General features: G+C 51.6%; 1 protein-coding gene across 2 annotated transcripts; it reads right to left on the reverse strand.

The window, feature by feature from the left end:
- Window positions 1-26,269, reverse strand: NPC1L1 (NPC1 like intracellular cholesterol transporter 1). Of its 2 annotated transcripts, XM_060304886.1 has the most exons (19): window positions 26,216-26,269; window positions 23,697-25,222; window positions 21,286-21,386; window positions 20,762-20,934; window positions 20,398-20,526; window positions 19,806-19,988; window positions 18,572-18,686; window positions 18,317-18,444; window positions 17,734-17,871; window positions 17,393-17,482; window positions 8,444-8,634; window positions 8,156-8,280; window positions 7,436-7,562; window positions 7,216-7,271; window positions 5,947-6,097; window positions 5,506-5,737; window positions 5,234-5,347; window positions 4,994-5,156; window positions 1-3,135 (listed from the first exon to the last, which is right to left on the reverse strand). In XM_060304886.1, the coding sequence occupies exons 1-19, from the start codon at window positions 26,267-26,269 to the stop codon at window positions 2,936-2,938; spliced, it is 3,996 nt and encodes a 1,331-aa protein (XP_060160869.1). In that variant the 3' UTR covers window positions 1-2,935. The 2 variants fall into 2 exon arrangements, with proteins under 2 accessions (XP_060160869.1, XP_060160870.1); XM_060304887.1 differs by lacking the exon at window positions 17,393-17,482 and having other exon boundaries at window positions 8,444-8,586.
- Between the last annotated feature and the right edge of the window lie 201 nt (window positions 26,270-26,470).

Genomic DNA, 26,470 nt, shown 5'->3' on the forward strand with positions numbered 1-26,470 from the left:
ACTGGGTTCAGTCACCTACACTGACTGGATGGTCTCATCAACACCTTACTCTCTCAAGGCTGTTTCCCTGAAAACAGCTCCCACTGTGGGAATGGTAGGCTGAGCGTACATTACAAGGACAGCAGAAGGGGTGAGGGGTCTCCTATTGCCTGGGTCCAGCTGGAGGGTCAACCAGGGATAGTGTTCTCTTGATTACCCGCCCCCAACAATCTTTTTTACACACATGATTTTGTAACACCAGAATGGAAGGAAGAATGTGACGCAAGAATCTAACTGTATTAAAAATGTACGAAACAGCCTCTCTGAAAGGGGTGGTAGAAGAAGATGCTGACCTAAGTAACTTTGGAAATGAATGGTGTCTGGAAGACTAAAGGCTAAAGGAACTGTACATAGTAGACACTTCATTCTAAGGTGGTTTTCCACAGGGATATGAGTTATCATTTCTGAGACTACTACATATGTACAGAGGAAATGAACAATTATGTAAACGGTGAGGGTGGTACAGCCGGGCTTCTCACTATTGGCATGGGAAGCTACAGATAAGCAAGAGAGCAGTCTAGAATGATTCGCGTGGTTATGGGTTAGAGGTGGAGGCATCAGCATAAACTCCTGTTTAGCTTAATATAGATACAGATGGCTACATATAGCAATATTTATAGAAATGTGTACATACATGGGTCAGTGTACACACGTTTCCTTGCTCTCTCAGCTGAGAGGACCCAGAAGCAACAATGCCCCAGCAGCAATGCACACACTGAACACCCAGATCCTGGTTTCTAATCCCATCTCCAATAGAAGGGCTAGAACTCCTGGGAGAAACGACTGACTCTAGGACTGGGGCAGAAATATACAAGTTGAGCCTGGATCATCTTATAATGCCAGAAAGTAAGGAAGTGCTCAAAAAGGGGAAAAAATTCCACAGTGACGGGAGTATGCCAAAGGGACCCAGGAGCCAATTGAAAGAGCTCCCAATGGCCAAACGTGGAACAATTTGAGCCTCAAATAAAGTAGTATATTAGAACCCAAAGTACAAAATGAGTATCCGTGAGTCCATACTGATATAGATATCATACCGAATAAATAAATAAATGGAGAGGAATAGACAATTTTCCTGTTCAGAAGAGTTCCGAATAAGTTATGTAAACACCCCACCTGCCAGGAAGTGGAACATAACTCCCCCCTCCTTAAGTGTGGGCTGTGCATAGCGACTTCCGTCCAAAGAGCACAGCGTGGAAACAGGTGCAAGATAACTGTACAGGGAAGACGCCTGGCCATTGCAACCTCAGCCAGGTGGTCAGAGTCAGCATCACAGCGATGAGTGGTGGCGACTGCAGGCACCCTTGGCACGATATGCTGAGAACGGTGCTCTGCCTCTGTGGTCTCCCTCCCAAAAGCCCATCACCCTAGTTTAATCAGGAGAAACACCAGACAAACCCCATTTGAAGGACATTCTATAAAATGCCTGACCAGTCTTCAACTGTCCGGGTCATCAAAAACAAAGAAAAGGAGAGTCTGACAAACTGTCACAGCCCAGAGGAGCCTAAGTAGACATAACATCTGAGTATTATGTGGTGTCCTGGATGGGATCCTGGCCCAGAAAATGGACACTAGATAAAAGCTACAGAAATCTAAACAAAGTATGGGCTTTAGTTAGTAGTAATTATCAGTACTGGTTCATTAATTGTACACTGACAAGTGTATTATACTAATGTAATATGTTAGCAGGGTAAACTGGGTGGGGGGCATACAGAAACTCTCTGTACTATCTTTGTAATTTTTCTGTAAAACTATTCTAAAATTTAAAAGTCTTCTTTTAAAAAAGTGTTTTTAAAAAAGGGATAATCACCCATAATCGTACCCTCCTGCCTCTCAAAAGTAAGTGGAGCGTTTTGTTGGTATTGGTGCAGGGAGAGAGGCACCCTCATCCACTGCTGGTGTGAACAGGGCAACCTCTCTGGGAGGCATTTGACTGTATGCCGTTCAGTGCTACAGCGATGGTAGCTCCCCACACATAGACAGGAGACGTGTAAGCACGTACTCATCACAAAGGTCCATGGTTCCATACCTGAAATCCCATAGGTGAGCTGAATTTCAGGATTTAGAACATTTTTTAGAAAGGTAATTTGATGCTTACAGTACATTAGCTATTAGACCCCAGGAGGATCTGGGGCAGCAACACGAAATCAAACTCATTAATGCACTGAAACATATGACTATTCACAACAAGTTGGTTGAACAGTGTAAGTATCCTATTTATAAAGTATAAATAGATACATCTTGTCTGATCAGTTTTTGCCACCAAATGAGTTTGTCCCAAACTTACAGGAGAAAAAGAGACAAACACAGTAGGTTTTCAGAGCTTTGGGAGCTCTGAATTCCACAAAAGTGACTGTGGACTTATAGCAGAAAAATAATTGGGGACAATGTGATTGCCCACTAGCTGGGCAATGGATAAAAACACCGTGTTCGTTCACACAATGGAATGCTGTGTCGCAGTTCAAATGATTGGACTAGATCTCCACGTATCAACATGAATAAATCAAAACAATGTATGTTGCGTGCAAAAAAAAACCACCTCATTGCAAAAGGATAGGTCAAGTATATCGATTAAGGAAAACTTTTAAATGTGCAATAATATTATATGTTTACATACACAGAACTAAAGTTTTAAAACTTGCATGAGGAGGACACACGTCAAATTCAAGAGGTGGGTCAGGACCAGATCACACCCACGCCATCGCGCGCCACCTCCATCACAATCGTGTGTCCCTGTGGGTGAGACCTCATGGCCAGAGGGTGACCTGTCACGGGCACTCCTGTGGGGACAGCCTCTCCCAGGCCCTGAGGGCGGGGATGGGTCAAGGGACCCCCACAGAGGAGCCCTCATGGCCCCTCAGGTCAGGGCCGATGAGCTTGGACAGGGGCTCCGGCTCCATCAGAGCTTCTGCCTATTGTGAGGCGGAGAGCTACCCAGGCCACCCTCGCTCTTGTCAGGACATTCAAAGCCGTAGTTGACATGGACACTGTTGGCCGTGCTCATCGGGGCAGGGCGCTTTGACCAGGAGGCCGCCTTGGCTGCAGTCACCTCCTCCTCCTGCTTCTGCAGCTGCACCAGACCTGGGTTGACATCAGGCCCTGCAGAGGGATAGGTACAGAGGACCACGGTCAGGGAAGCGTGTGCTGGATGCGGGGCACAGGCGTTTGCTGTGGCCTAAAAAGGAAGTTCCCGAGAGCGAGAGCTAAGCCCGAAGCCCTCCACCTCCACCACTGCCCCTCGCCCCAGCCCTCGCTCCACCCTACACCTAAGTGCCAGTAGCCGTTTCAGCCGCCATCTGCACCCAGCCCCTGGCCCACCTGCCTTCCAGTGCAGATCCCTGCCATCCGGGGATCTTGCAGGGGAAGCCCCCAGACACCCATGGCCTGTGACTGCCACCCCCTCCTCTCTTCATGGACACCCTGTGCAAGCGCTCCTTGCCGAGAGAAGCCGTTCCTCACCCTGTTGTCAGACTCAGGTCAGGGAGGGGCCCGGGGGTCTCTGCGCCTGCCACTCGCCTCTCTGTCAAGATCCCAGGCCACTCTGAGGGGGCAGGACCTGCAAGCTCCTTCCTCACTCCCGGCCACTCGGAATCTCCAAGGGGTGGCCACGACCTGTGGGACCTGTAGCTCCCCAACTGGGTGACCCCTGGGGCTGTCCTCCTCGCCACCCACCATCCCCAATACACTCTCCTCTTCCAAAGGGGGTCAGGAAGTTTCTACAAGATGCTGGTGCCTTAGGTAGGGGTGCTGGAGCTGTGTGGCCTCCAGATACACTGCGTGTGACCAGCTCCGTGACTGGGGTGGGAGTCTCAGTTTCCTCATCGGTGAAATGGGGATGAAAACATCACCTACCTCCAGAGGTGATAAGACAATTAGTGCACATATATTAGAGCACAAACACACCCTTCTGTAAATGTTTTCTCTAAAATTACCATTGTTATTATTCCGGGTGTCAGGGAATGGTGCAGCATTGAACTGCTCTCAGCTTGCCCACCGTAACAGGGGGGACGCTTTATCCTGCGGGCCCAGTTTAAATCTCTGTGGGTGTGGGGCGGTGGAATTCCCTGGTGCTCCAGCGGTCAGGACTCCGTGCTTTCACTGCCGAGAGCACGGGTTCAATCCCTGTTCGGGAACGAAGGTCCCGCAAGCTGCCCAGCGCGACCAAAAAAAAAATCTCTTTTGGGGGACGGGGTGTGTAAATGACTGTACTCAACAATGAGGAAACAGAAATGCACGTGTTGCTGATAGGAGTTTAAATGATAAAACGTGCTGGAGGGCATTAACCATTGGCATGAATAATCAACATTCACAGACTGGACTTTCTCCAGGAAATATTGGAGGATGAGGTCAAAGATTCAGCCACAAGGATGGTCATCGCGGCATTGGCAATAACATGGGAAGTCAGAAATAGTCTAATGTCCAGCAGCTGGGAGCTGGTTAAATGGATTGTGGCTGATCCATAGGAGAGGATATGTTTTTCGACTGCAAGGAGTCACCCATGAGTGAGTCATGAAATCAATTTCGCAGATAACACCAGCATTTTTTTAAAAATCAATGATAGACTAGAACAGAAAATATCCAAGACTTCTCCGGCAGTGTCATTTTGTGAAATGCTTGTTCTACTCTGCCTGTCCGTGTCCGTGCCTGTACACATCACCTCTCAGTGTGAAAATATATTTCCTGCTGAAAGTCACGATCAAAAGTTCAACAGCACACAGCACAGACCATACGGCCACTGAAAGTGTTTGAAACACACATCTGACAAAAAAAAAAAAAAGATGTTTTCACATGTTAAATGAAAGACCCCAGTTTTTCCAAGCCAGGAGGAGCTGTGTGCGCACAATCTGGGCAGTGACTGTCCCGAGTAAGCAGGGCTGTGTGTGTTCGTGGCATTTTGCCTGTGGCCTGGAGTCATGAGGGAGGGGCCTGGCAGTGTCAGAGGAGCCCAGGCGCTCACCCAGGTAGCTGAGGACGACCGGCAGGAAGACCAGGCCATGCAGCAGGCCCAGCACAGTGATGAGGAGGTTGAGGCGGAAGAAGAAGATCTGGATGAGCTGCGCCTTGGCCAGGCCCAGGACGAGGATGCCGGGCAGGTTGGTCATGGCCACTCCTGCGAACACCTGGGGGTCACAGGTGGGCGTCAGGCTGGGCACGGGGCAGCCGGCCGAGGGCTAGGTGAGGCAGCCCATCCACTCACCGCGCTGCCCATGGAGATGGTGGCCTCCTTGGCCCTCTCAAGCCGCGTGGGCTTGGTGCTGATGGCAAAGGAGCGGGTGATATGGGACACGAACTCCACAGAGATGCCCACCGCCTGTGGGGAGAGAGGGGGCTTCAGCCACAAAAGGGCGGGGGCAGGGGTCTCCACCCAGACCAGCGGGCAGCACCTAGACTCTAGAAAGAGCTGGGGTCGTCCTATGAGGCCAGCACCCCTCCTGCCCTGGAGCCCCGCCCCTTCGGCCAGCAGGTTACCGTGACCAGGTTGATGAGGGACACAGCATTGTAGCTGATATCCCACAGGGTCATGAAGCCCACAGTGTCCACCAGGATCATGATGATGGAGAACAGGTTGAGGAGGCCGGAGCAGATGTCCATGCCCAGCAGGAAGCAGCAGACAGCGAAGGTGGGCAGCAGGCAGACGGTGAGCATGAAGAGCCCCTCAGGGACCACGGTCAGGTACTGCTCATAGAACACGTTGGTGATCCTGCGGGTCGCAGGGCACAGTCACCACTCCATGGCTTCCCACGCCCACTTCAGGATGAGCATGCAGCTAGGGGAGGGTGTCGGGGGGCCCGGGCCCAGGTGCAGCCCGAGCCTCCCTGCTGCAGCCCATCCCCACCCAGCAGCCGCCCTCACCAGCCCAGCACCCTCACCCGGGCCCACCTCCCTGCATCCCAGTGCCCAGGGACTCACGTGTAAGGGAAGACCTCGAAGTCTGGGTCGGTGCCCGGCACCTTCCGCAGGTCGGCGGTGATGTTGGCTGCCAGCGCCCGAGCTGCCCGCAGAGCCTCCGTGTAATCCTGAGAGTTCTTCAGCGGCTTGTGGTAGGCCATGAACCGCGAGGCTGCAAAGGTCAGAGCCTGTGCCAGGTGCCCTCAGAACCCCCAAGGGATAGCGCCCGGCTGGGTTCAGGGCTCTGCCACCACCATTTGGGAATTCTTAATACATTTTGAGCAAAGGGCCCAGCATGTTGGTTTGGCCCCAGTCCTGCAAACTCTGCAGCTGGTCCTACTGCCGTGCAAGACTCAAGTCCCAGCCCTGCCTCTGAAGGACAGAGCTTGCAGAGATCTCCCAGGACTTCCTGGTGGCGCAGTGGTTAAGAATCCGTCTGCCAATGCAGAGGACACAGGTTACAGCCCTGGTCCAGGAAGATCCCACATGCCGCAGAGCAGCTAAGCCCGTGTGCCACAACTACTGAGCCTGCACTCTAGAGCCTATGAGCCACAACTACTGAGTCCATGCACCACAGCTACTGAAGCCCACGTGCCTAGAGCCTGTGCTCCACAACAAAAGAAGCCACTGCAACGAGAAGCCCAAGCACCGCAAGGAAGAGTACCCCCCTCTCACCACAACTAGAGAAAGCCCGTGCGCAGCAACGAAGACCCAACGCAGCCAAAAATAAAATTAAATTAAGAAAAGAAAAAAAAAAGAAGGGATCTCCCAGATGAACCCAAACGCTGCTCTGTATGGTTTCAAAACATGCATTGGATTTTTAAAATTCATTTACTTTTCCAATGTACATATTCCTATAGGAAAGGACCAGAAAGGGAGTCAGAAAAATGGAAACAGCTGACTTAACAGAGCTGTGCATCAGGGCACCCACTGGGTAAGTCAATAGTCATTCATTTAACCAGCTGCCCACTGCCCACATCTGGGTGTGACTTGTGCCTGAGAGAAGAGGATGTGGGTGGCTCCCGGGTGTGGCATCAGCCACTGCAAAGTCCATGAACGTCACACTGACCTTGGATTTGGGGGTGGGGAGAAGGAAGCAGGGCAGAAATGGGGTAAAGTCTGAGGATGTGGAGCTGGGCAACGTGACCTCTGAAGATAGGGCCAGGGCAGTTAGAAGTCCCCCATAAAGGAGGAAGGAGAGAAGGTTCGAGATGGAGCTGTTCCCTGGGACTCGTGGGGCCCCTGGAGCAGCTGACTCTGGTCTTCCCCTCCAGTCGAGGCCGTGCTTACCTAAGACCTGCCCATCTGGGCCCAAATTCACGGAGGTGCTGTACGCTGCCAGGCCGCTGCAGGGAGAAGACCAGAGCAGGTTAGCCAAGGATCGGGCCCCCTCCGTGTGCCTGGCCTATGGCCACTCCCAGAGAACCCACACTGCCTCCTGCCCCTCTGTGCCCCTGCCTTGGGCGCCCACACAGCTGTCCTCCCTGGTGGACCCACCACCCCAGCCTACCCTTTGGGACATTTGATGTTGGGCTCATCTTTCAGGAACCAGGGAAGATACTTGTGGAACTCCTCCACTGATGGCCGGACAGACCCTGCTGTGTGTCTCATGCAGTTCTTCAAGCAGGCCAGGGAGTCTGCAGAGAGAGCAGAGGCTCCAGGTGGCGGCACCCACAAGGCCAGTCATCGCCCCCACTGCCCACCTTGTGGTCCTTTCCCATCATGATCCCCACGCACTGCCACTGCCGCAACAGGCATGGGTACTTCTGGAGAGATTTGCATTTGTCTCTAACTATGGGAGGAGTTCCCCTCTCAGTTATGGAAACAGCTGGTACCTATGAGCAAGTGAGGAAGAGAAGTTTGGGACAGAGAAGCAGCCACCACGGGGCCTCCCCGCCCCGCCTACAAGCGCAGCTGCTCCAGGGTAGGGCCACGTGCCGACCCCAGCTCTCACTCGACTCCCTCGGCATGTGAGCAGCAGCCTGCCCAGCGGGTGTGGGCACAACTCAGCAGGGGCATGAGGGGGTGATTGCCTGGTGGGCCAGCTGGGCGTCCACACATACGGGTGCAGTCCCCCACACCTGTGCACCAAGACGGGACCCCCCCGCCCCGACTGACCCTGCCGAAGAGCAGGAGGGGCTAAGAGATCCTCCACCGGTCCTCTCCGTTTTCTAGCCTCAGTTTCCCCAAGATGTAGTGGGCCCTGAGCCCCCAGAGGCCCCATACTCACTGACAGTCGAGGGGCAGAACTCATCTTTATTGGGGCCAAAGACATAAAGGCGGCAGCAGGAAGGTGAGGACAGCCAGTCAATGAAGTCGTCCACCCAGGAGGAGGCAGGGATGGCCAGGTAAGACCTGAGGGTTGGGGAGAGGAGCTCAGGGGACAGGACCACACAGGCAGGCTGCGGCGGGTCCTTCCTACGGTCCAACCTTCACTCTGGGCCTCCCCAGGCACATGGCAGCAGGTGGGCAGCAGAGCAGGGTAGGGGGACAGACAGGGGTGGGCTGGGGCACTCACTCATCAGGGAACTCGGCGGCGTACTGGATCTTCTGGGTTAAGGAGAAGTTGTTGCAGCCTGCGCTGGAGCAGATGGCATTCAAACCTGCCTCACTGGAGAAGTTGTAGCCCCCAGTGGTTACAAAGTAGACTGGGACCCCCACCTCAAAGTAGCGGTTCAGAAAGAGGAAATAGTCAAGCAGGTACGAGTCCTGGAACAGAGGACAGTCAGTGAGGCCAGGGCCAGACACACCCCAAGAGCCTCACTCCAGCAAATGCTCAAGAGGTACACACACAGAGGTGCATGCTCACAGGGGTACAGAGATACGTGCTCACAGAGTCACACATACGGTTCCATTACAGATGTACATGGTCAGAGGTGTGCCCATGGAGGTACACACTCCAAGGCACACACATCCAGGTATAATTACAGGTACATGCACAGAACACACTCATGGAGGTACATGCACAGAGCATCACATGCCAGCCTGCATGAACACACTCTGACACACACACAAACATATACACATAATTTTACCCCTTCTTATCATCTCCGGTTTGGTACAGCCACAGGTCTAACAAGTGACCACAGACTGCACAGACACGCACATGTAAACACCCATGTGCACACCCTCAAGGCCATGTGCCAGGCATCTGCATGGCCTGTTCCCTTCTCCTATAACGTAAAACCTCAAAGTGACAGCAGGGATGATGTTGGAATAGGAAGAACCAGGATTCCACCTCCCCACCTAGACTCCAACTGCACTGGCAGAATCTGTCTGATGTAACTATTCTGGAATTCTGGGGTCGATTGAGGGCTTGAAGCTTCCAGAGAAAGGCTTGGATGGTTCTTAGCATGGTACTGGCTACTCATCCTTTATCCTCCCAGCCTGAAGCAGGCAGCCATGCACACATTCCAGGAACAGTTTGCACACAGCTTGCAGGATCCAGGGTAGGCTATAAGGCCCATCTCTTAAATATCAAGGATATGTGTTCTGATTACTCATTGCTGCTTCTGATATCCGTAGAGCAGACACAGAGTCAGGCACCATTAAAACCTTCACCTCAAGCTGAAGTTACTTCCAAGATATTTAGAGAGCAAGTGCTTGATTTATTGTTTTTCCCCTTCATATCTCCCTTTTTCTCCTTTTGAGAGCCAGACGTTCAAGAAACATGACACTCAAAATCAACCACAAATACAAGGGAATTTAAACAGTCTCTGCTCATGCCCAGGGAAAGGTGAAGGCTCAGAAAAGATCTGGAAAGACTTTAACTTTACATCTCAGGCTGATCTCCATGACAGAGACATCAGTAACAATTAAGTTTTTAAAAATAAATAAATAGGGCTTCCCTGATGGCGCAGTGGTGGAGAATCCGCCTGCCAATGCAGGGGATATGGGTTTGACCCTGGCCCAGGAGGATCCCACATGCTGCAGAGCAACTAAGCCCATGTGCCACAACTACTGAGCCTGCACTCTAGAGCCCACGTGCCACAACTACTGAAGCCCATGCACCTAGAGCCCGTGTTCTGCAACAAGAGAAGCCATGACAGTAAGAAGCCCGCGCACCGCAATGAAGAGTAGCCCCCGCTCACTGCAACTAGAGAAAGCCCACGCACAGCAACAAAGACCCAACACAGCCAAAAATAAAAACAAATAAATAAATTTATAAAAATAAATAAATAAATAAGCAAACCCTGGGGAAGGAAGAGAATCTGATCTCTAGAGTTACTGTGGACTCTCAAATGTCCATTTTTCAACAACAACAACGAAAATCATAAAACATACAAAGACTCAGAGAGATATGGCCCATACCTAGGAACAAAAATTAATCAACAGACACCATCCCTAAGAAAGACCAGACAATGGATTTATTAGACAGAGACTTTAAAACAACGATCTTAGAGATGCTCAAAGAGCTAAAATAACATATGGACAAAGTCAAGAAAACGATGTATGAACAAAATGGAATGATCAATAAAGAGAAAACATAAAAGAGAACCAAAAAGAAATTCTGGGGCTGAAAAGTACAATAATTAAATAAACAATTCACTATAGGGATTCAAAAGCATATTTGAGCAGTCAGAAGAAGAATTACCAAACATGAAGATAGGACAATTGAAATTACCAAGTGAAGAAGAGAAAGAAAAAAGAATAAAGAAAAATGAAACTGTGGGACATCATCAAGCAGACCAACATACGCATCATGGGAATCCCAGAAAGAGAAGAGAGAGAAAGAAAGAGGAAGAAAGATTATTTGAAGAAATAACAGCCAAAATTTCATAAATCTGATGAAAGATATGAATATAAACATCCAAGAAGCTTAACAAACTCCAAGTAGGATAAACTCAAAGAGACCCACACCAAGGCACATTACAATTCAGCTGTTGAAAGATAAAGACAAAAAGTGAATTTTGAAAGCAACAAAAGAGAAGAAGCTTATCATATACAAAGGATCCCAAATAAGATTATAAGCACAGTTCTTATTAGAAAACTTGAAGGCCAGAAGGTGGTGGGTTTGTATACTCAAAGTACTTAAGGGGAAAAAACTGTCAACCAAGAATCCTACTTCTGGCAAAACCGTACTTCAGAAATGAGGGGAAGATTAAGACATTACCAGATAAACAAGTGCAGAAGGAGTTTGTTGCCACAAGACCTGTCCTGCAAGAAGCACTAAAAGGAGTCTTTCAAGTTGAAATGAAAGGATGCTAGGGTATAACTCAAAGCCATATAAAGAAATGAGGATCACTGGTAAAGGTAAATACATCGAAAATTATAAAAGCTAGTTTTATTGTAACTTTGGTTTGTAACTCCATTTTTTTATTTCTACATAACTTAAGAGACTAATATATAAAAAATGATTAGTCTGCATTTTTGGATACACAGTACATAAAGATGTAATTTTGTGACAGCAATGACTAAAAGGAAATGGAAAGGAACTGTATAGGAACAGATTTTTTCTATGTAATTCATGTTAAACTAGGATACATTCAACAAATTTTAGGATATTTAATGTAATCTCCCTGGTAACCACAAAGAAAATAGCCATGGAATATACACAAAAGGAAATGGGAAAGGAATTTAAGCATTTCACTATCAACTAAACAAAAAGAAGATAGTAATGCAGGAAATGAGAGACAAAAAAGCTATAAGGTATATAGAAAACAAATAGCTCAATGACATAAGTAAGTCTTTCCTTATCAGTACTTACTTTACATGTAAATAGACGACTCTCTCCAGAAAGAAGTCAGAGGTTAACAGAATGGATAAGGAAAACATGATCCGACTACATGATGTCTATAAGAGACTCACTTGATATCCAAAGTTGCCCACAGGTTGAAAGTGAAAGTATAGAAAAAAGATATTCCATGCAAATAGTAGCCAAAGGAGAGGTGGCTATCCTACTACCACGTAAAATAGACTTTAAATAAAAAGGTTACGAAAGACAAAAAAGAACATTATATATTAATAAAAGATTCAACAAAGCAAGAGTAAGTGTGTATAAACAGTTATACACCTAATGAATGACCATCAAAATCTATGAAGCAAAACTTGATAGAAATGAAGGGAGAAATAGAAAGTTCTACAATAATAGTAGGAGAGTTCAATACTCCAGTGTCAATAATGGTAGGACACACAGACAGAAGACAATTAAGGAAATAGAGGGCTCGAACAACACAATAAACCAACTAAATCTAACAGACATATGCAGAAACTCTCCCCAACAACAACAAAATACATATTCCTCTCAAATACACATGGAACATTCTCCAGGATAAACCATGTGTTTGGCCACATATTAGATCTCAACATTTAAAAAGATAGTTATCATATTATGTATATTCTCAGACCACGACTACATGAAGTTAGAAATCAATAACAGAAGGAAAACTGAAAAATTCACAAACTTGTAGAAATTATACATCACACTCTTAAACAACCAGTGGGTCAAAGAACAAATCAGAAAGGAAATTAGAAATTTACAGATGAATGAAAATGAAAACATAACATGCCAACACTTATGGGATGCAGTGAAAGTAGTGCTAAGGAGGAAATTTATAGCTATAAATGCTCACAGTAAAAAAGAAGAAAGATCTCAAGTCATCATCCTAACTATACAACTTATAGAAACAGAAAAAAAAATGACTAAACACAAAGCTGCCAAGACAAAAGAAATAATAAAGATTGGAGCAGAGATAAATAAAATAGAGAACAGGAAAACAATATAGACAATCAATGAAACCAAGAATTGGTTCTTCAAAAAGTTTAACAAAAGCAACAAAGATTTACTTACGTCGACTAAGAAAAAAAGAAAAGACTCAAATTACTAAATCTGAATTGAAAGTGGGGACACAACTACTGATTCTACAGAAATAAAAGGAATTGTAAGTAAGTACTATGACCAATTGTATGCAAACAAATTGGATAACCTAGATGAAATGGACAAATTCCGAGAAACACAGAGCCTACCAACACTGTGAAAAGAAGAAATAGAAAATCTGAATAGACCCATAACTAGTAAGGAGTTTGAATCCATTTTCAAAAATCAACTCAACATAGAAAAGCCCTGTACCTGATGACTTCACTGGTGAATTCTACCAAACATTTTAAGAAGAATTAACACCAATACTCCTCAAACTCTTCCAAATAATTGAAGAGGAGGAAACACCTTTAGCTCATTCTATAAGGCCAGCATTGCCCTAATACCAAAGCCAGACAAAGACACTACATGAAAAGAAAGACTACAGACAAATATCCCTTATGAATATTGATGAAAAAAAATCCTCAACAAAATACTAGCAAATTGAGTTCAACAATATTTTAAAAGGGTTATACACTGTGACCAAATGGGATTTATCTCAGAATTCAAGAGTGGTTCAACACATGAAAATCAGTCAATGTAATACACCACATTAATAGAATGAAGAGAAAATCACATGATCATCTCAACTGATGCAGAAAAACTTTTGACAAAATCCCACACCCTAGGAATTCCCTGGCAGTCCAGTGGTTAGGACTCAGCCCTTTCACTGCTGTGGCCCAGGTTCGACCCCTGGTTGAGGAACTAATATCCTGCAAGCCGTGCAGCGTGGACAAAAAAAAAAGAATTCCACATCCTTTTATGAAAAAAAAAACTCAGAAAAGCAGGAGTACAGCAGAGTTCCTCAACATGATAAAAGCCATAGATATGAAAATCCCACAGCTAATATCATACTCAGTGGTGAAAAACTGAAAGAATTTCCTCTAAGATTGAGAACAAGATAAGGATGCCTGCTTTCACCACTTCTATTCAACATAATACTGGAAGTTGTAGTCAGAGCAGTTAGGCAAGGAAAAGAAATTAAAGGCATCTAAACTGGAAAGCAAGTAAAATTATCTCTGTTCATAAAATACATGATCTTATATACATATATAAAACTTTAAAGATCCACCAGATAAAACCCGTTAGAACTAATAAATTCAGCAGAATTGTAGGTTACAAAATTAACACACAAAAATCAGTTGTATTTCTATACGTGAGCAATGAGTAATCCAAAAAGGAAATTAAGAAAACAATTCCATTTACTATAGCACCATAAAATACTTAGGAATTAACTTCACCGAGGAGGTGAAAGACTTACACACTGAAAACTAAAAAACATTGCTGAAAGAAATTAAAGAAGACAGAAATTGAAAGACATCCAATATTCATGAGCTGGAATATTTAATATTGTTAAGATGTCAATAGTACCCAAAGCAACCTATAGATTCAATGAAATCCCTCTCAAAATCCCAATGATTTTTTGGCATAAATACAAAACTCCATCCTAAAATTCATACTGGAATCTCAAGGGACCCCAAATATTAAATAATCTTGGCAAAGAAGAACAAAGTTGAATGACTCATATTTCCTGATTTCAAAATTTACCACAAAGATACAATAATCAAAACAGTGTGACTGCAAAAAAAAAAAAAAAAAAAGTGAAATTTTGGGGCTTCCCTGGTGGCACAGTGGTTGAGAGTCTGCCTGCCGATGCAGCAGACACGGGTTCGTGCCCCGGTCCGGGAAGATCCCACATGCCGCGGAGCAGCTAGGCCCGTGAGCCATGGCCGCTGAGCCTGCGCGTCCAGAGCCTGTGCTCCACAACGGGAGAGGCCACAACAGTGAGAGGCCCGTGTACCGCAAAAAAACAAAAAAAACAGTGTGGTACTGGCACAAAGACAGACACATAGACCAATGGAATAGAACAGAAAGCCTAGAATTAAACCCTCACATATATGGTCAAATGATTTTTGACAAGGGAGCCAAGACCATTCCCACCAACAAATGGTGCTGGGGAAACTGGATATCTACATGCAAAAGAATGAAGTTGGACCTTCAAAAATATACATAAATATATATATAAATCAACCCAAAATGGATCTAAATTTACGAGGTAAAACTACAAAACTCGGAGTAAAACAGGGCGAAAACTTCAGTACATTGGATTTGGCAATGATTTATTGGTTTGTTGTTGTTGTTGTTGTTGTTTTTGGCCATGCCACAAGGCTTGTGGGATCTCAGTTCCCCAGCCAGGGACTGAACCCGGGCCCTGGCAGCAAAAGCCCAGAGTCCTAACCACTAGACCATTAGGGAACTCCTGGCAAAGATTTATTCTTGAATATGACACTAAAGGCACAGTTAACGGACAGAAAAATAGACAAATTAGACTTTATGAAAATTAAAACCTTTGGTGCCTCAAAGTACACTACCAATAGAGTAAAAAAGCAACCAACAGAAATGAAGGAAATATTCACAAATCACATATCTGATAAGGGATTGATTATCCAGGATACCTAGAGAACTCTTAGAACTCAACAACAAAATCCAATCCAATTCAAAACTAGACATTTCTCCAAAGGAGCTATACAAATGGACAGTAAGTACATGCTTAACATCACTAATTGTTAGGGAAATGCGAATCAAAGCCACAATGAGATACCACCTCACACCCATTAGGATGGCTATTATCAAAAAAGAAACAAACAAACAAACCAAAAAAACCCAGAAAACAAGTGTCGGTGAGGATGTGGAGAAATTGGAACCCTGTGCGTGTTGGTAGGAATGTAAAATGGTACAGCTGCTGCTATGGCAAACGGTATGGAGCTTCCTCAGAAAACTAAAAACTAGAATTGCCATACGATTTAGCAATTCCATTTCTGGGTATACACCCAAAATAATTGACAGCAGGGTCTCAAAGGGATACTTGTAAACCCGTGTTCATAGCAGCATTATTTCACAATAGCTAAAACGTGGAAGCAACCCATATCCATCAACAGAAAAATGCTTAAGGAAACTGTGAGGTATATGCATTCGTATACATATGAATATTCTCCAGCCTTAAAAAGGAAGGAAATTCTAACACGTGTTACAACATAGCTGAACCTTGAGGACATTATGCTAAGTGAACGAAGCCCATCACAAAAGGACAAATAGCGTATGATTCCACTTACATGAGGTGCCTAGATTAGTCAACTTCAGAGACAGAGGGTAGGATGGTGGGTGCCAGCGGCTGGGGGGAGGGGATGGGGAGTCAGTGTTTAATAGGGACAGAGGTTCAGTTTTGCAGGCTGAAAGGGCCGTGGAGATGGATGGTGGTGAATGTTGCATAACAATGTGAACGTACTTAACGCCACTTTAAAATGGTTAAAATGGCAAATTTCATGTTACGTATATTTTACCAGAAGAAAAAAACGGAGAGAAATAAGTTTTATAACCTCATAAAAAACAAACAAATCTCCCCCAAAGAAAAATAAACAAAGGGCATAAACAAAACCTCAGCTGGGTCTGGCAGCCCATCACCACCTTCCTTCTCGCTCATCGGCTCTGCCCACCAGGTCCCTGATGCCCGTCCTGGGGGCACTGGGGACCCTCTTCTCTTCGGCCCTGTGAGCAGCCCCCAGGGCCACCATGGGTGGCAGGGTCATTCTGCACCCTTGCTGGCTTTGCTGCCTCCTCTTCCTCCCTATGGTGGCTCGAAGGTGCCGTCCTGGCTGTCAGCTCTCCTCCCACCTCATCTTGCTTCCAAGGCCAGCACCACCTGCAGATGGCTACCCAGACTACTCATCCCAGGGCTCCTGCCAGCAACTGGACTCCCATCACCCTGCCCAGGGTGGCCCTGGGTGTCCGAGCCCTCATGACGCTCTGCCTCCCCTGGAGCGCAGGCACGCAGACTTGCTCTCCCCCAGCCACCAGCCCACACCACCTCTGGTTGCACGTCCAGACGAGCCTCTCCGATGTGTGCTTGCTGGCCCCAGCCTGGCAGTCAGCACCCTTCCCCACCCCCGAGCCCCGGCCTCCCGCTCTCGGGCTCTACCGCCACTCCTCCCCACACCCAGTCACTCCCACACCCAGGAAATGCACCTGGGTGAGCCCCAGCCTCCCACGGGTCCGTGCCGTCACCCTTGCTGCCTTCCTCTGCAAATCCCACTCATGCTCAGATGCCCCTTGATCTCTCCTCTGCCCAGGACCCTCAAGCCACAGAGGTCTTTCCTTCCACTCTGCTGCCAGCCTCCAAGAACTCCTAGTACCTGGTGGGGAGGGGCTGCCCCGGCTCACCTAGGAAGAAGCCCCCGACCCTCACTGTCTTTCAGAGGACGGTACAGTGACATGGGCTGCTGCAGAGCCCAGGTCTGAGGATGTGGCGTGCCCAGCAGAAGGCAGGTGCTCAGCGAGCCTGCCCTGACAATCATCTCGAGCGGCTCCCATGGCCAGCCCCTCGGGTGCCTGGTCGTCTCTCTCTCGGGGCCTGGGGCTGGCGCTGAGCTCCTGCGTTTTCCATCCATGACGTGGCTTCTCTTCCCAGCTCCACGTGACGAGCAGTCCCACACTCCTACCACGCCCCTGCTCCATGCCGCCCCACCAGTTGTGTGCTGCTGACCCTCCCCACGTCCCTGGGGGCCGAGGGCAGGGGAGGGAGGGCACCCATGGGTGGCCCCAGGGCCCGCTCACCTTGGGCAGGGCCAGCTCCTGGTCCAGCCCCACTTTGACGTAGCACATGAAATAGAGACTTGCTCCAAACATGGCCAGGAAGAGCAGCAGCTGCGGGGGGAAGCGCTGTGTGAAGGCCTCCTGCCCAGCAGCTCCCCAGGCTGGGTCTGGGCGGGGTCTCGTGGGGAACATTCTGGAGTTGGGCAGGCTTGAATCTCAGCCTCCCTCTTGCTTCAGCACCTGGACCTGGGCAAGCTCGACACCCCTCCAAAGATGACGGGCGAGGCGAGGGTCCAGGCTGAGCAGACCCCTGTCCCCGGGTGGTGCGAGGCCCCCCCAGCTTCCCCTCTGTCCCCACTCACCACGACCACACGGGTGAACCGGTGCAGCAGGAACGGGACGTAGAACTTGCGGAAGCATCGGAGCAGTAGCCCCTCGTCCTGGCTAGGCGGGGGCAGCTCCTGGGCGCTCTTGCAGCAGCAGACGTCCAGCCGGGAGGCCTGGAAGGAGGCAGGCGCTCAAGGTGGCCCCAAAACAGACCCCAGGGACCACCTCCCTCCCATGGGGTGGGAGAGCCACCTTCCACAGGTGGCCCGTGCCAGCACCACCCAGTGGGGACATGCCACTGTGCGTTGCCTTTATCTCTATTTTCTACCTTGATAAAACACCTTTGAATTTTGCACCATCACGGAAACAGGAACTCCCTCCCTGTCAGTCTCTCATTTATATTTTATGTCATGACCTCGTGTACTTTAGGAGGTTTGATCATATTCCCCCAAATTACCAAAACGAGGTTGCTTTGGGACGTTGGGGACTATGTGGCCCAAATAGTCCAGCGCTCTGTTGCCGCGCTCAACGCCACACTCTGAGGCTTTACTTCTACACAGTAAAGCCACCACAGCCCCAGCCAAGATGGGGGTCCCTGGCTCTCGCCACCTCCCCTACCTCCTGCCTTCTGCTGTCAAGGGAGAGCAGGGCCACGAAGGCTGACATCTGCAGCAGGAAGTCGAGAAGCAACGCAAAGCCGGAGGTCAGGGCAAAGGTCCGCACAGCTGGCATGGGGGTCAGAGCTCCTGGTGGAGGAGGGGACCAGGGTTGAATCTCAGGGCCTGGCACCCGCTCAGACGGTACAAAGGGAAAGGAGGCTGCCAGCCTCCAAGAACTCCCCGTACCTGGTGGGGAGGGGCTGCCCCGGCTCACCTAGGAAGAAGCAGATGGCCTCGGAGAGGCTGCAGAGCAGCATGCTGGGGGCCACTCTGCCCAGGGCTCGGCCGATGTGGGCCTCCCGTCCCTCCCCAGGCCTCCGTGGCAGTCTCTGTGTGGGGATGGCAGGGACACGGTCAAGATCCAGCCAAGGGCTCTGTCCCTCGCAGGCCAGCAGGGAGCTGGCGCGTGCCACCCGCTCCCCCGGGCACGGCCATCGCCTGGAGACCCAGCCAGGCCTGAGGAAATGGCCCCACCCTCCCCAGTGCGAGCAGACCCTGCCAACACTGTGCTCGGCCACATCTTCCACTTCTCAGGGTCTGGCCCAGAGAAATGCATGGCACGTCTAGGGATCATCCTTGCTCTGACCCATCGTGGAACCCTGAACGTTCACTAACAGGAGAGGCTAAACGGACCCTGACTTGTCCTTCCATGGAATGCTACCTAGTAGCACAAAGACAGAGGTGGCTGTGTGTGGGACAGAGAAGAACAAACCTGACTCCATATTGGATCTCTAACCTTTGTGCTCTGTTGCCTGTGCTTAGTCATGCTGGCTCTGAATCTTTCGTTCAAGAATGTTGCCTATGGCCTGAAATATACATGATGGCCCATTCTCAAGGCTCTGACCTTTAAAGGTAGAACACTTTTCCATTCACACAGAGATAAAAAAAGTCGCAGAGCAGAGTCTAACATGTGTCTTGTTGGAGGTTTATAGGAACATTGTGACCAGACCTACATGGACAGCTGCAAGAACAAAGGATTCCTGGCACCAAAAAGTTTGTAACAACAAGCCACACCCTTCCCCTTTGAGTATAAAAGAAGCCTAAATTCTAACTCGGGTAAGATGGTTCTTTGGGACACTAGTCCACCACCTTCTCAGTCTGCTGGCTTTCCGAATAAAGTCACTATTCCTTGCCTCAACATCTCGTCTCTCGATTTATTGGCTTGTCATGCAGCGAGCAGTATGAGCTTGGGCTCAATAACATACGTGCTGTGTGACACTCTTACCAGACAGTATGTGGGGCTGACAGAGAGCAAGTTCAGGTGACACAAATGGTATGAGTACATTTATGTGAAAGATAAATAAACGTAAAGCACTGTTTTCTACAGGAATCGTACACATGGACATCAGCGCTTAGGAAGAGGCCGTAAGAAGCCCAGCAAACCCACACAGGGCTGCACCTGGGCATGTAGGGGCAGCTGGGGGTATGCAGAACTCCTGCCCCCTTACCTGGTACTCGAGAACGAAGATGAAGATGTTGTCGGCCCCCACGGCGAGCACCAGGAATGGTACCACTTGCAGGATCACCAGTGAGGAGGGGACACCCAGGTAGGATAAGAAGCCCATGGAAGCCATGACTGCTCCCAGCACCACAGCCACCCCGCCCAGGCCCAGCGTGGCCTTGGAGTCCACCTGCAATGGGATCAGGCTCAGCCTCCTGGCTGCGGGGCTGCCCGATGTGCCCCCAACCCGAGTTAGAGGAGGGCAGAGGGCAGGCTTGCTCCATGCTTCTGTGTTTTGGCTGCTCCGCAGAGCCATCCTCCCAAGGGCAGGCCCTGTGAGCCCGCCACTTCTTCCTCAAGCATGCATTGTAAGACAATGTAAATATTAGCTTTACATTTGCACAAGTTGGGGGTGGGGTATTGTCAGGGAGCAGAATGAAAACTTTTGAAACAGAACACCTCAAGAAGCTCCACCCTTTGGGGGAGCCACTCTGGGTGTGTCCACTCTGCTGTTTTGAAGTGCTCTGGAAAGCAGGTTGGAAAGGTTCTAAGCACCCCGATGGGCCATCCCCACCCTCGCTGCTCCCCTCGCTTCTCACCAGTACTCGGCGCCAGCTGGAGTAGCTGCCCAGGGCCAGGGAGATGTACAAGAAGATGACGAGGTAGCTGACAGCGAAGATGGGCAGGTCCTCGGCTGTTGTGCTGTTGATCTCATCCTCCAGGGAGCGCTGTGGACGCACACCCGACCAGCCCCACTGACCCAAGGGCTCGGCCAGCGGGCACTGTGTGCGTGAGCCACCGTGAGCCCCGGCAAGGCTGCGAGAACAGCTGTCGCATCACCCCATCCTCCTGGGCAGGCAGACGCTAGCTAAAGGTCACTCAGGAGGGGCGAGGACATGATGGGGACACAGGACCCCACCCAGAGCCACTTGAACTGTCCTCCCCAAAGCCAGGGGACCCTACCTCCGCCATGAATGTGACCTGGAACACACCAGCCGTCCGACGCTGGAAGGCTCGCATCTCCTCCAAGAAGGCCCCCTCCCAGAGCTTAGCCTGGGCCAGGCGGGGGTCCCCAGGAGGGTAATTGTTGAGGGGGAAGGTCATGATCAGGGCCTCCGCCTCAGAATAGTCCTTCCCTGGAAGGAGAAATGCTCAGCTACCCTCCAAGCGCACCTCTGCTTTCCTCCCCGACCCCAGCCGCACCGCTGTTTCCCCTCCCCCTCCCCTCCTCATCCAAGTCATTGTCGAATGACTACACCCCACTTCCCTCTCTCAGCCAATGGCAAAGTCTATGGGCCCAGGCACAGAACAAGAGAACCTGGGCAGGGCTGGGAGAAAATGAACGGGGTGGCAGAGGAAGCACAGAGGATGGGCGGGTCTGCAGCCGCCCCCAGGCAGCAGGAAGCCCTTTGCCACTCCCATCCTTCTGCCCTTGACTCCTGCCCCGTATGTCCCCTCACTGTCCTTCTGGGGGCCACCCAGCTTACCTTTGTAGCCCCCCACGGCGAGGAAAGGGAAGACGGGCGCCCCGTAGTCAGCCATGCAGCTCAGGGCCAGGGCCGTGCCATCTTTGTAGGTGAGGGGGGCGCTGCAGGGAGAGGAACGCACCTTTCCTGATCCCACTTCCATCTCCGTGGCCCGGGTGCCCCACCCCGGACCCGCAGCGCCATCGCCTGACCCTGTGGTCAGAACATTTCTGGGCCCAATCCAGAGTGAACTGGAGCTCCCTGAGCGGGGCCTCAAGCTCTCTCTCCCCTCATCCCAGCCTCACCCTCCCGGCTCCGCCATCATGTCCTCCCGGATGCGGCGGGTGGGTGAGCGTCACACACGCTCCCCTGGGGTGGGGGCCGGAGTCTGGCACACAAGCCCCCCGGGTCCTAACCACCAACAGAGCCACGCAGGCCTCACGCTGCCCTTAGCCTCCTCCTCCCGCCAGCCCAGAAGCCTCCAGGCCCAGAGGTGGGAACTCCTTCCTTCCTTGGACAGCGTACCAGCCCTGCAACCTTGGGCAGGTCTCCATGCCCTCCACTGAGCCCTTTCTGCGAACACATCACACGTGCGTGGACGAAGCGCTCATTGTGAGCAAGTGCGTCCGTCAGTCACCAGCTGGCTGGGAGTGCTGGTTGCTGTGTGACCTTGAGCAGCTCACCATACCCCTCTGAGCCTCAGTTTCCATGTCTCTGAAATGGGGATAATCGGGCCACCCAAGAATTGTTGTGAGCATCCAAAACCAAAGTAAAGCCAACTCGAGGACTGGAAACCTGGGGTCAGAGCGTCCTCCCTGACCTGCCTGTTCTGAGGGCCAGCCCTGGGGCTGAAGCACAGACTCTGGGAAGCAGCCCAAACTTGGCTCACCTGAAGGGTGGGAGCCCTGGCTCCCCTGTCCAATCCAGAGGTTCTCAGGGTGGCATGGGGGCCTCGGGAGCCCTGGAGACCCTTTCAGGGGTCTGCAAGGTCAAAACTATTTCCATAATAACACTAAGATGCTGTTTGCAATTTTTACCCTTTTTCGATCTCGAGTCTGTGGAGTACAGACAGTTCACGGACATGGCTCTAGTTTCCATACTGCCGCTAACATTTAAGAAAAGATCACTTGGGGACTTCCCTGGTGGTCCAGTGGTTAAGAATCCTCCTTCCAATGCAGGGGACGCGGGCTTGATCCCTGGTCAGAGAACTAAGATCCCACGTGCCAAGGGACAACTAAGCCCACGCGCCTCAACTAGAGAGAAGCCCACATGCTGCAACTAAGACCCAACGCAAAAAAGAAAAACAAAGATCACTTGCTGATCTTTGGTGACGTATCAGAGCAAATCCACAATTCTCTGGAAAGGCTATTACAACACTCCTCCCTCCTCTGGCTACACGAGTGTGTGGGCAAGCATTCTCGCTGAGCTTCAACCAACAGGCCAAACGCAGAACCAGATGCCAGGATCCATCCAGCATCTTCTGCTAAGCAAGACACTAACGAGATTTGCAAAGATGCAGAACAATGCTACTCTTATCACTCCGGATATTTTTGGTACAGAAAGTACCATTATTTTTCATAAAAATATGTTATTTGTGGCAGCATGTAATGGGCCTATTATTATTTTTTAAAGAATTAAGAAATATTTCATCATTTCTCCGTTCTACTTTCTCACGTGGTAAATGTCAGTAGATATAACCTCTATCCAAACCCAAGCTCTCTGGAGTCCTCGGTCTTTTGTCAGAGCGTGAAGGGACCCTGAGACCAGGCTTTTGAGGACCTCTGCCCATTCCAACCCCAGAGAGCCTCAGCGGCTGCCTGCCCACCTACCTGCTCCCCTCCAGGCTTGGTAGCTCTCAGACCTTCGCTCTTGGTCCCAAGGCCCAGCGCCTTCACTGGCCTCCTGTTTGCACCACGGCAAAGTGGACACAGCCGGGGACAAAACCCCGAACAGCGTGAAGGGGTGTAGCTGCAGCCTGCACAAGGGTACCCGGCCCAGGCGAGCAGGACCTAAAACCAGCCCCGGCCCCTGCCCTGGCCCGGGGCACCTCACGGACTACCCATGGCCCTGCTGGCGTGCATCCAGGCCCAGCACAAAAGCAGAAAGGAAAATAACGAAGCACACCCATGAGCAGGGCCCTCGGATTGCTCTGCGACCCTTAGACCAAGAACATGCAAGGATGGGCCCTATGTCAGGAGTGCTGCAGAAAGACCGCATGGAGGCTCTGATGGCCGGGTGCAAACCAGCTACAGTGAGCACGCACCCCGCTTAGGGCGTGCGGGTCCGAGAGGGAGCACGGAGAGAAATGGCACGTCGCCGCCCCTGCGACCGAGACCCAGAGCCACACGGGGCCCCTCAGTTTGGGCTGTGTATCTGGCCTGGGCTCCAGGGGGCCCACGCCGACCCCCGCAGCCACGCCCGCGAGCACTCACTTGGCGCAGTAGAGAAAGTGGTCCTTCCAGTCCACCTGGGAGGTCTGCCCCGACAGCGTCTGGTTGGCCGTGAGCAGCAAGCGCGTGCGGTTGTTCTGGAAATACTGCAGGAGGCTGTTGACGCTGCAGTCGGAGAGACTGGCGTTGTGCGGGTTGAGGGGGGCGTAGCAGGTGTCCTGCAGGGACACGTTTCGCTGCTCCTCTGGCGACCACACCTGCAGGCGCCGCAGCCTCTCCTGCAGCTCCAGCACCTCCAGCAGCAGGTCAGAGGACAGGATCCCACTGAAGTTCTTGGGCCCCAGCAGCAGGGAGTCATACCTGTAGCGGGGCCGGCCAGGTGCCGTCAAGATCACCTGGTTGGTTCGGAAGAAGGGGCCAAAATGCTTGTCGTGGAATGCCTTCTCACTTCGGGCTTGGCTGCTGGGGGCTGACCACAGCTCCACGGGGTCTGTGGTCAGTTCTAGAAAAGCCAGGCCCCCTGCCATGGGCACCACCACAACAGTGGACACCACCAGGATGGTCACTGGCCACGAGGCCACCCACGTGCCCCAGCACTGGAAGCACTGGCTGAGGACGGTGTGGGTGGAGAGGCTGAGCCGGTGGGCGAGGCCGATGCTCGCCTCGGGGCTGCGCGTCTTGCGTTGGCCCCGCTTGGCCAGGCGGGACCACAGGAGGAAGGCGGTGAGCGAGACGAAGAGAGAGCCGAGGATGAGGATGAGGGCCAGGCTCCCTACCATGCGGCCCAGGTAGAAGGTGGGGTCCAGGGCTGGGGGCCGGGCGATGACGGGGCAGGAAGCAGTGCAGTCCTGGCAGGAGCAGGCCGACGCGCCGTAGCCCAGGGACTGGTTGCAGGGCACGACCTCACCGTTCAGAGGTTGCATCACGCTGCCCTCGGCCTGGCTAGGCTCCCACAGGTGAAAGGTGATGTCCAGGGGTGCCAGGCCGTTCCCCGTGTCCCCCTGGAAATTGAGCCAGCGCTGGGCATTGCAGAGGGCAGAGCCGTAGACACCGCACATGGAGCCCACCACCAACGTGGCGGCCGCAGGGATGCGCACCCGGCTGCAGGAGTCGTAGGTCCGCTCGGCAAAGCTGCGCTGGTAGTAGGCCTCATAGGCCACCACCGCCCGGGGCTGGCTGCCCCCCTGCCCGGCCACTCGGGTCACGTTGATGAAGAGGCTCTGGTTGGAGCTGCAGGTGTTGTGACAATGCAGGCTCACGAAGTTGTCAGAGCAGGCAGGGCAGCGGGTGAGGAGGGCCTTGGTGACCCTCAGGCTCACGTCCAGGGCCACCAGCTGTTTCGGGGAGCAGCAGGCGTAGGTGGTGTTGGGGCCAGTGTAGAGGCGGGGACAGATGCTCTGCAGGAGGGTCAGGTGGTCACCTGTGATGTGGCGAGCAGGCGTGTTGTCCAGGCAGGACACGTTGGTCAGTGAAGCCAGGCTTCCAGACAGCTCCGGGTTCTTCCCGCACTCGTCGTAGAAGGCGCAGTATCCGGGCCGGTGTATGGGCGTGTACAGCTCGCTCTGGGCCTGTGGAACAGGGCAGCATCACCCCGAGCCCCAGCGCCGGCCAGCACCTCCGGGTAGCTGATGGGGCAGCGGGCAGCCAGGACAGGCATGGAGAAGGAAGCAGAGCAGGGCGGGTGAGGGGTGGACGCCAGGCAGGTCCAGGACGCCAGGGATCCTGGGGGAGTGCTGGAGGAGGTGGGGCGCCGAAGCAGCACGTGGGGCTCCCAGTGGGGTCTGAGGGTGGTGAGCGGATGGGAACAGCCAGGCCTCCACCCTGAGCGACAGGGTCACTGGAGAGAGAGGTGACCTGGCACATCTGCCTTAGCAAGGTCACTCCGGAGGGTAAGGGGACAGTAGTGAGAACGGGGTCACCCAGGGGACCCCTGGAAGCCACTGTGTGGTCCTGCTGAGAAACGATGACCCCTGGACAGGCGGAGGGCTGCTCCAAGGGGCCGTGTGGATGCAGGCCCTGTGCACCTGGGGCACCATTGCCATTGCTGGCGGCTGCCACCGTGCCCAAGCTGCAGCCAGGGCCCCTCTTGGAGATTCTGAGCAGAGCTTCCCCTGCCCTTACCTGCTGGGGGCTGAAAGCCTTCACCCACCTTCCCAGGCGTGCAAATGAGCAAGAAACTTGCGAGGCAAGACCTCCTCCCAAACCTAGATGCTAAATCCTCATTAGGTGATTCTCCCCCTGAACCCATGCCGTCAGCACCCCGGGACTGGCTCCTCCTTTAACCTTCCACCAACCGTCTTAGGCCAGGACACCCACAGAGGACCAGGAATGGGAGGCACTCAGTCACACCCAGTCCAGCTACCCCCTGCTCAACGCTTGTGTCCATCTAACCCCACGACCTGAAGACTTGAGCAGCTCAGGGCCCTCGACCTGCACCCCTCCTCTGGGGAGCCTGGGATCCCTCATCTGTTTAGAAACTGCCCCCTCCCCAGACCCCAGGCCCTCTCTCACTGTTGCCAAGCAGCCCCCTGCCCGGGGTGGACATAGGGCCTGGGACTCACCGACTTCAGGAGCAGAGCCCAGAGCAGCCAGCCCTTCAGGCCGACCTCCACCATCCTGGCACTGGGAAGGGGTCAGAGGGTAAGTGAGGCCAGGACTTGGGGACAGCCAAGGGCTGGCTCCTGGCAACACACAGAGCTCACTGCGGCCGTACATATACTAAAACTGGGGACGGCCTACGAGGCAGCTTCCCCACCCGGGACAGTGTCACCCGATTGAGTTGGGGACCAATGGGGCTGAGCCCTGCACCTCCCAGG

The sequence above is a fragment of the Globicephala melas genome, chromosome 9 (assembly GCF_963455315.2).
Source record: "Globicephala melas chromosome 9, mGloMel1.2, whole genome shotgun sequence".
Taxonomy (NCBI): Eukaryota; Metazoa; Chordata; class Mammalia; order Artiodactyla; family Delphinidae; genus Globicephala; species Globicephala melas.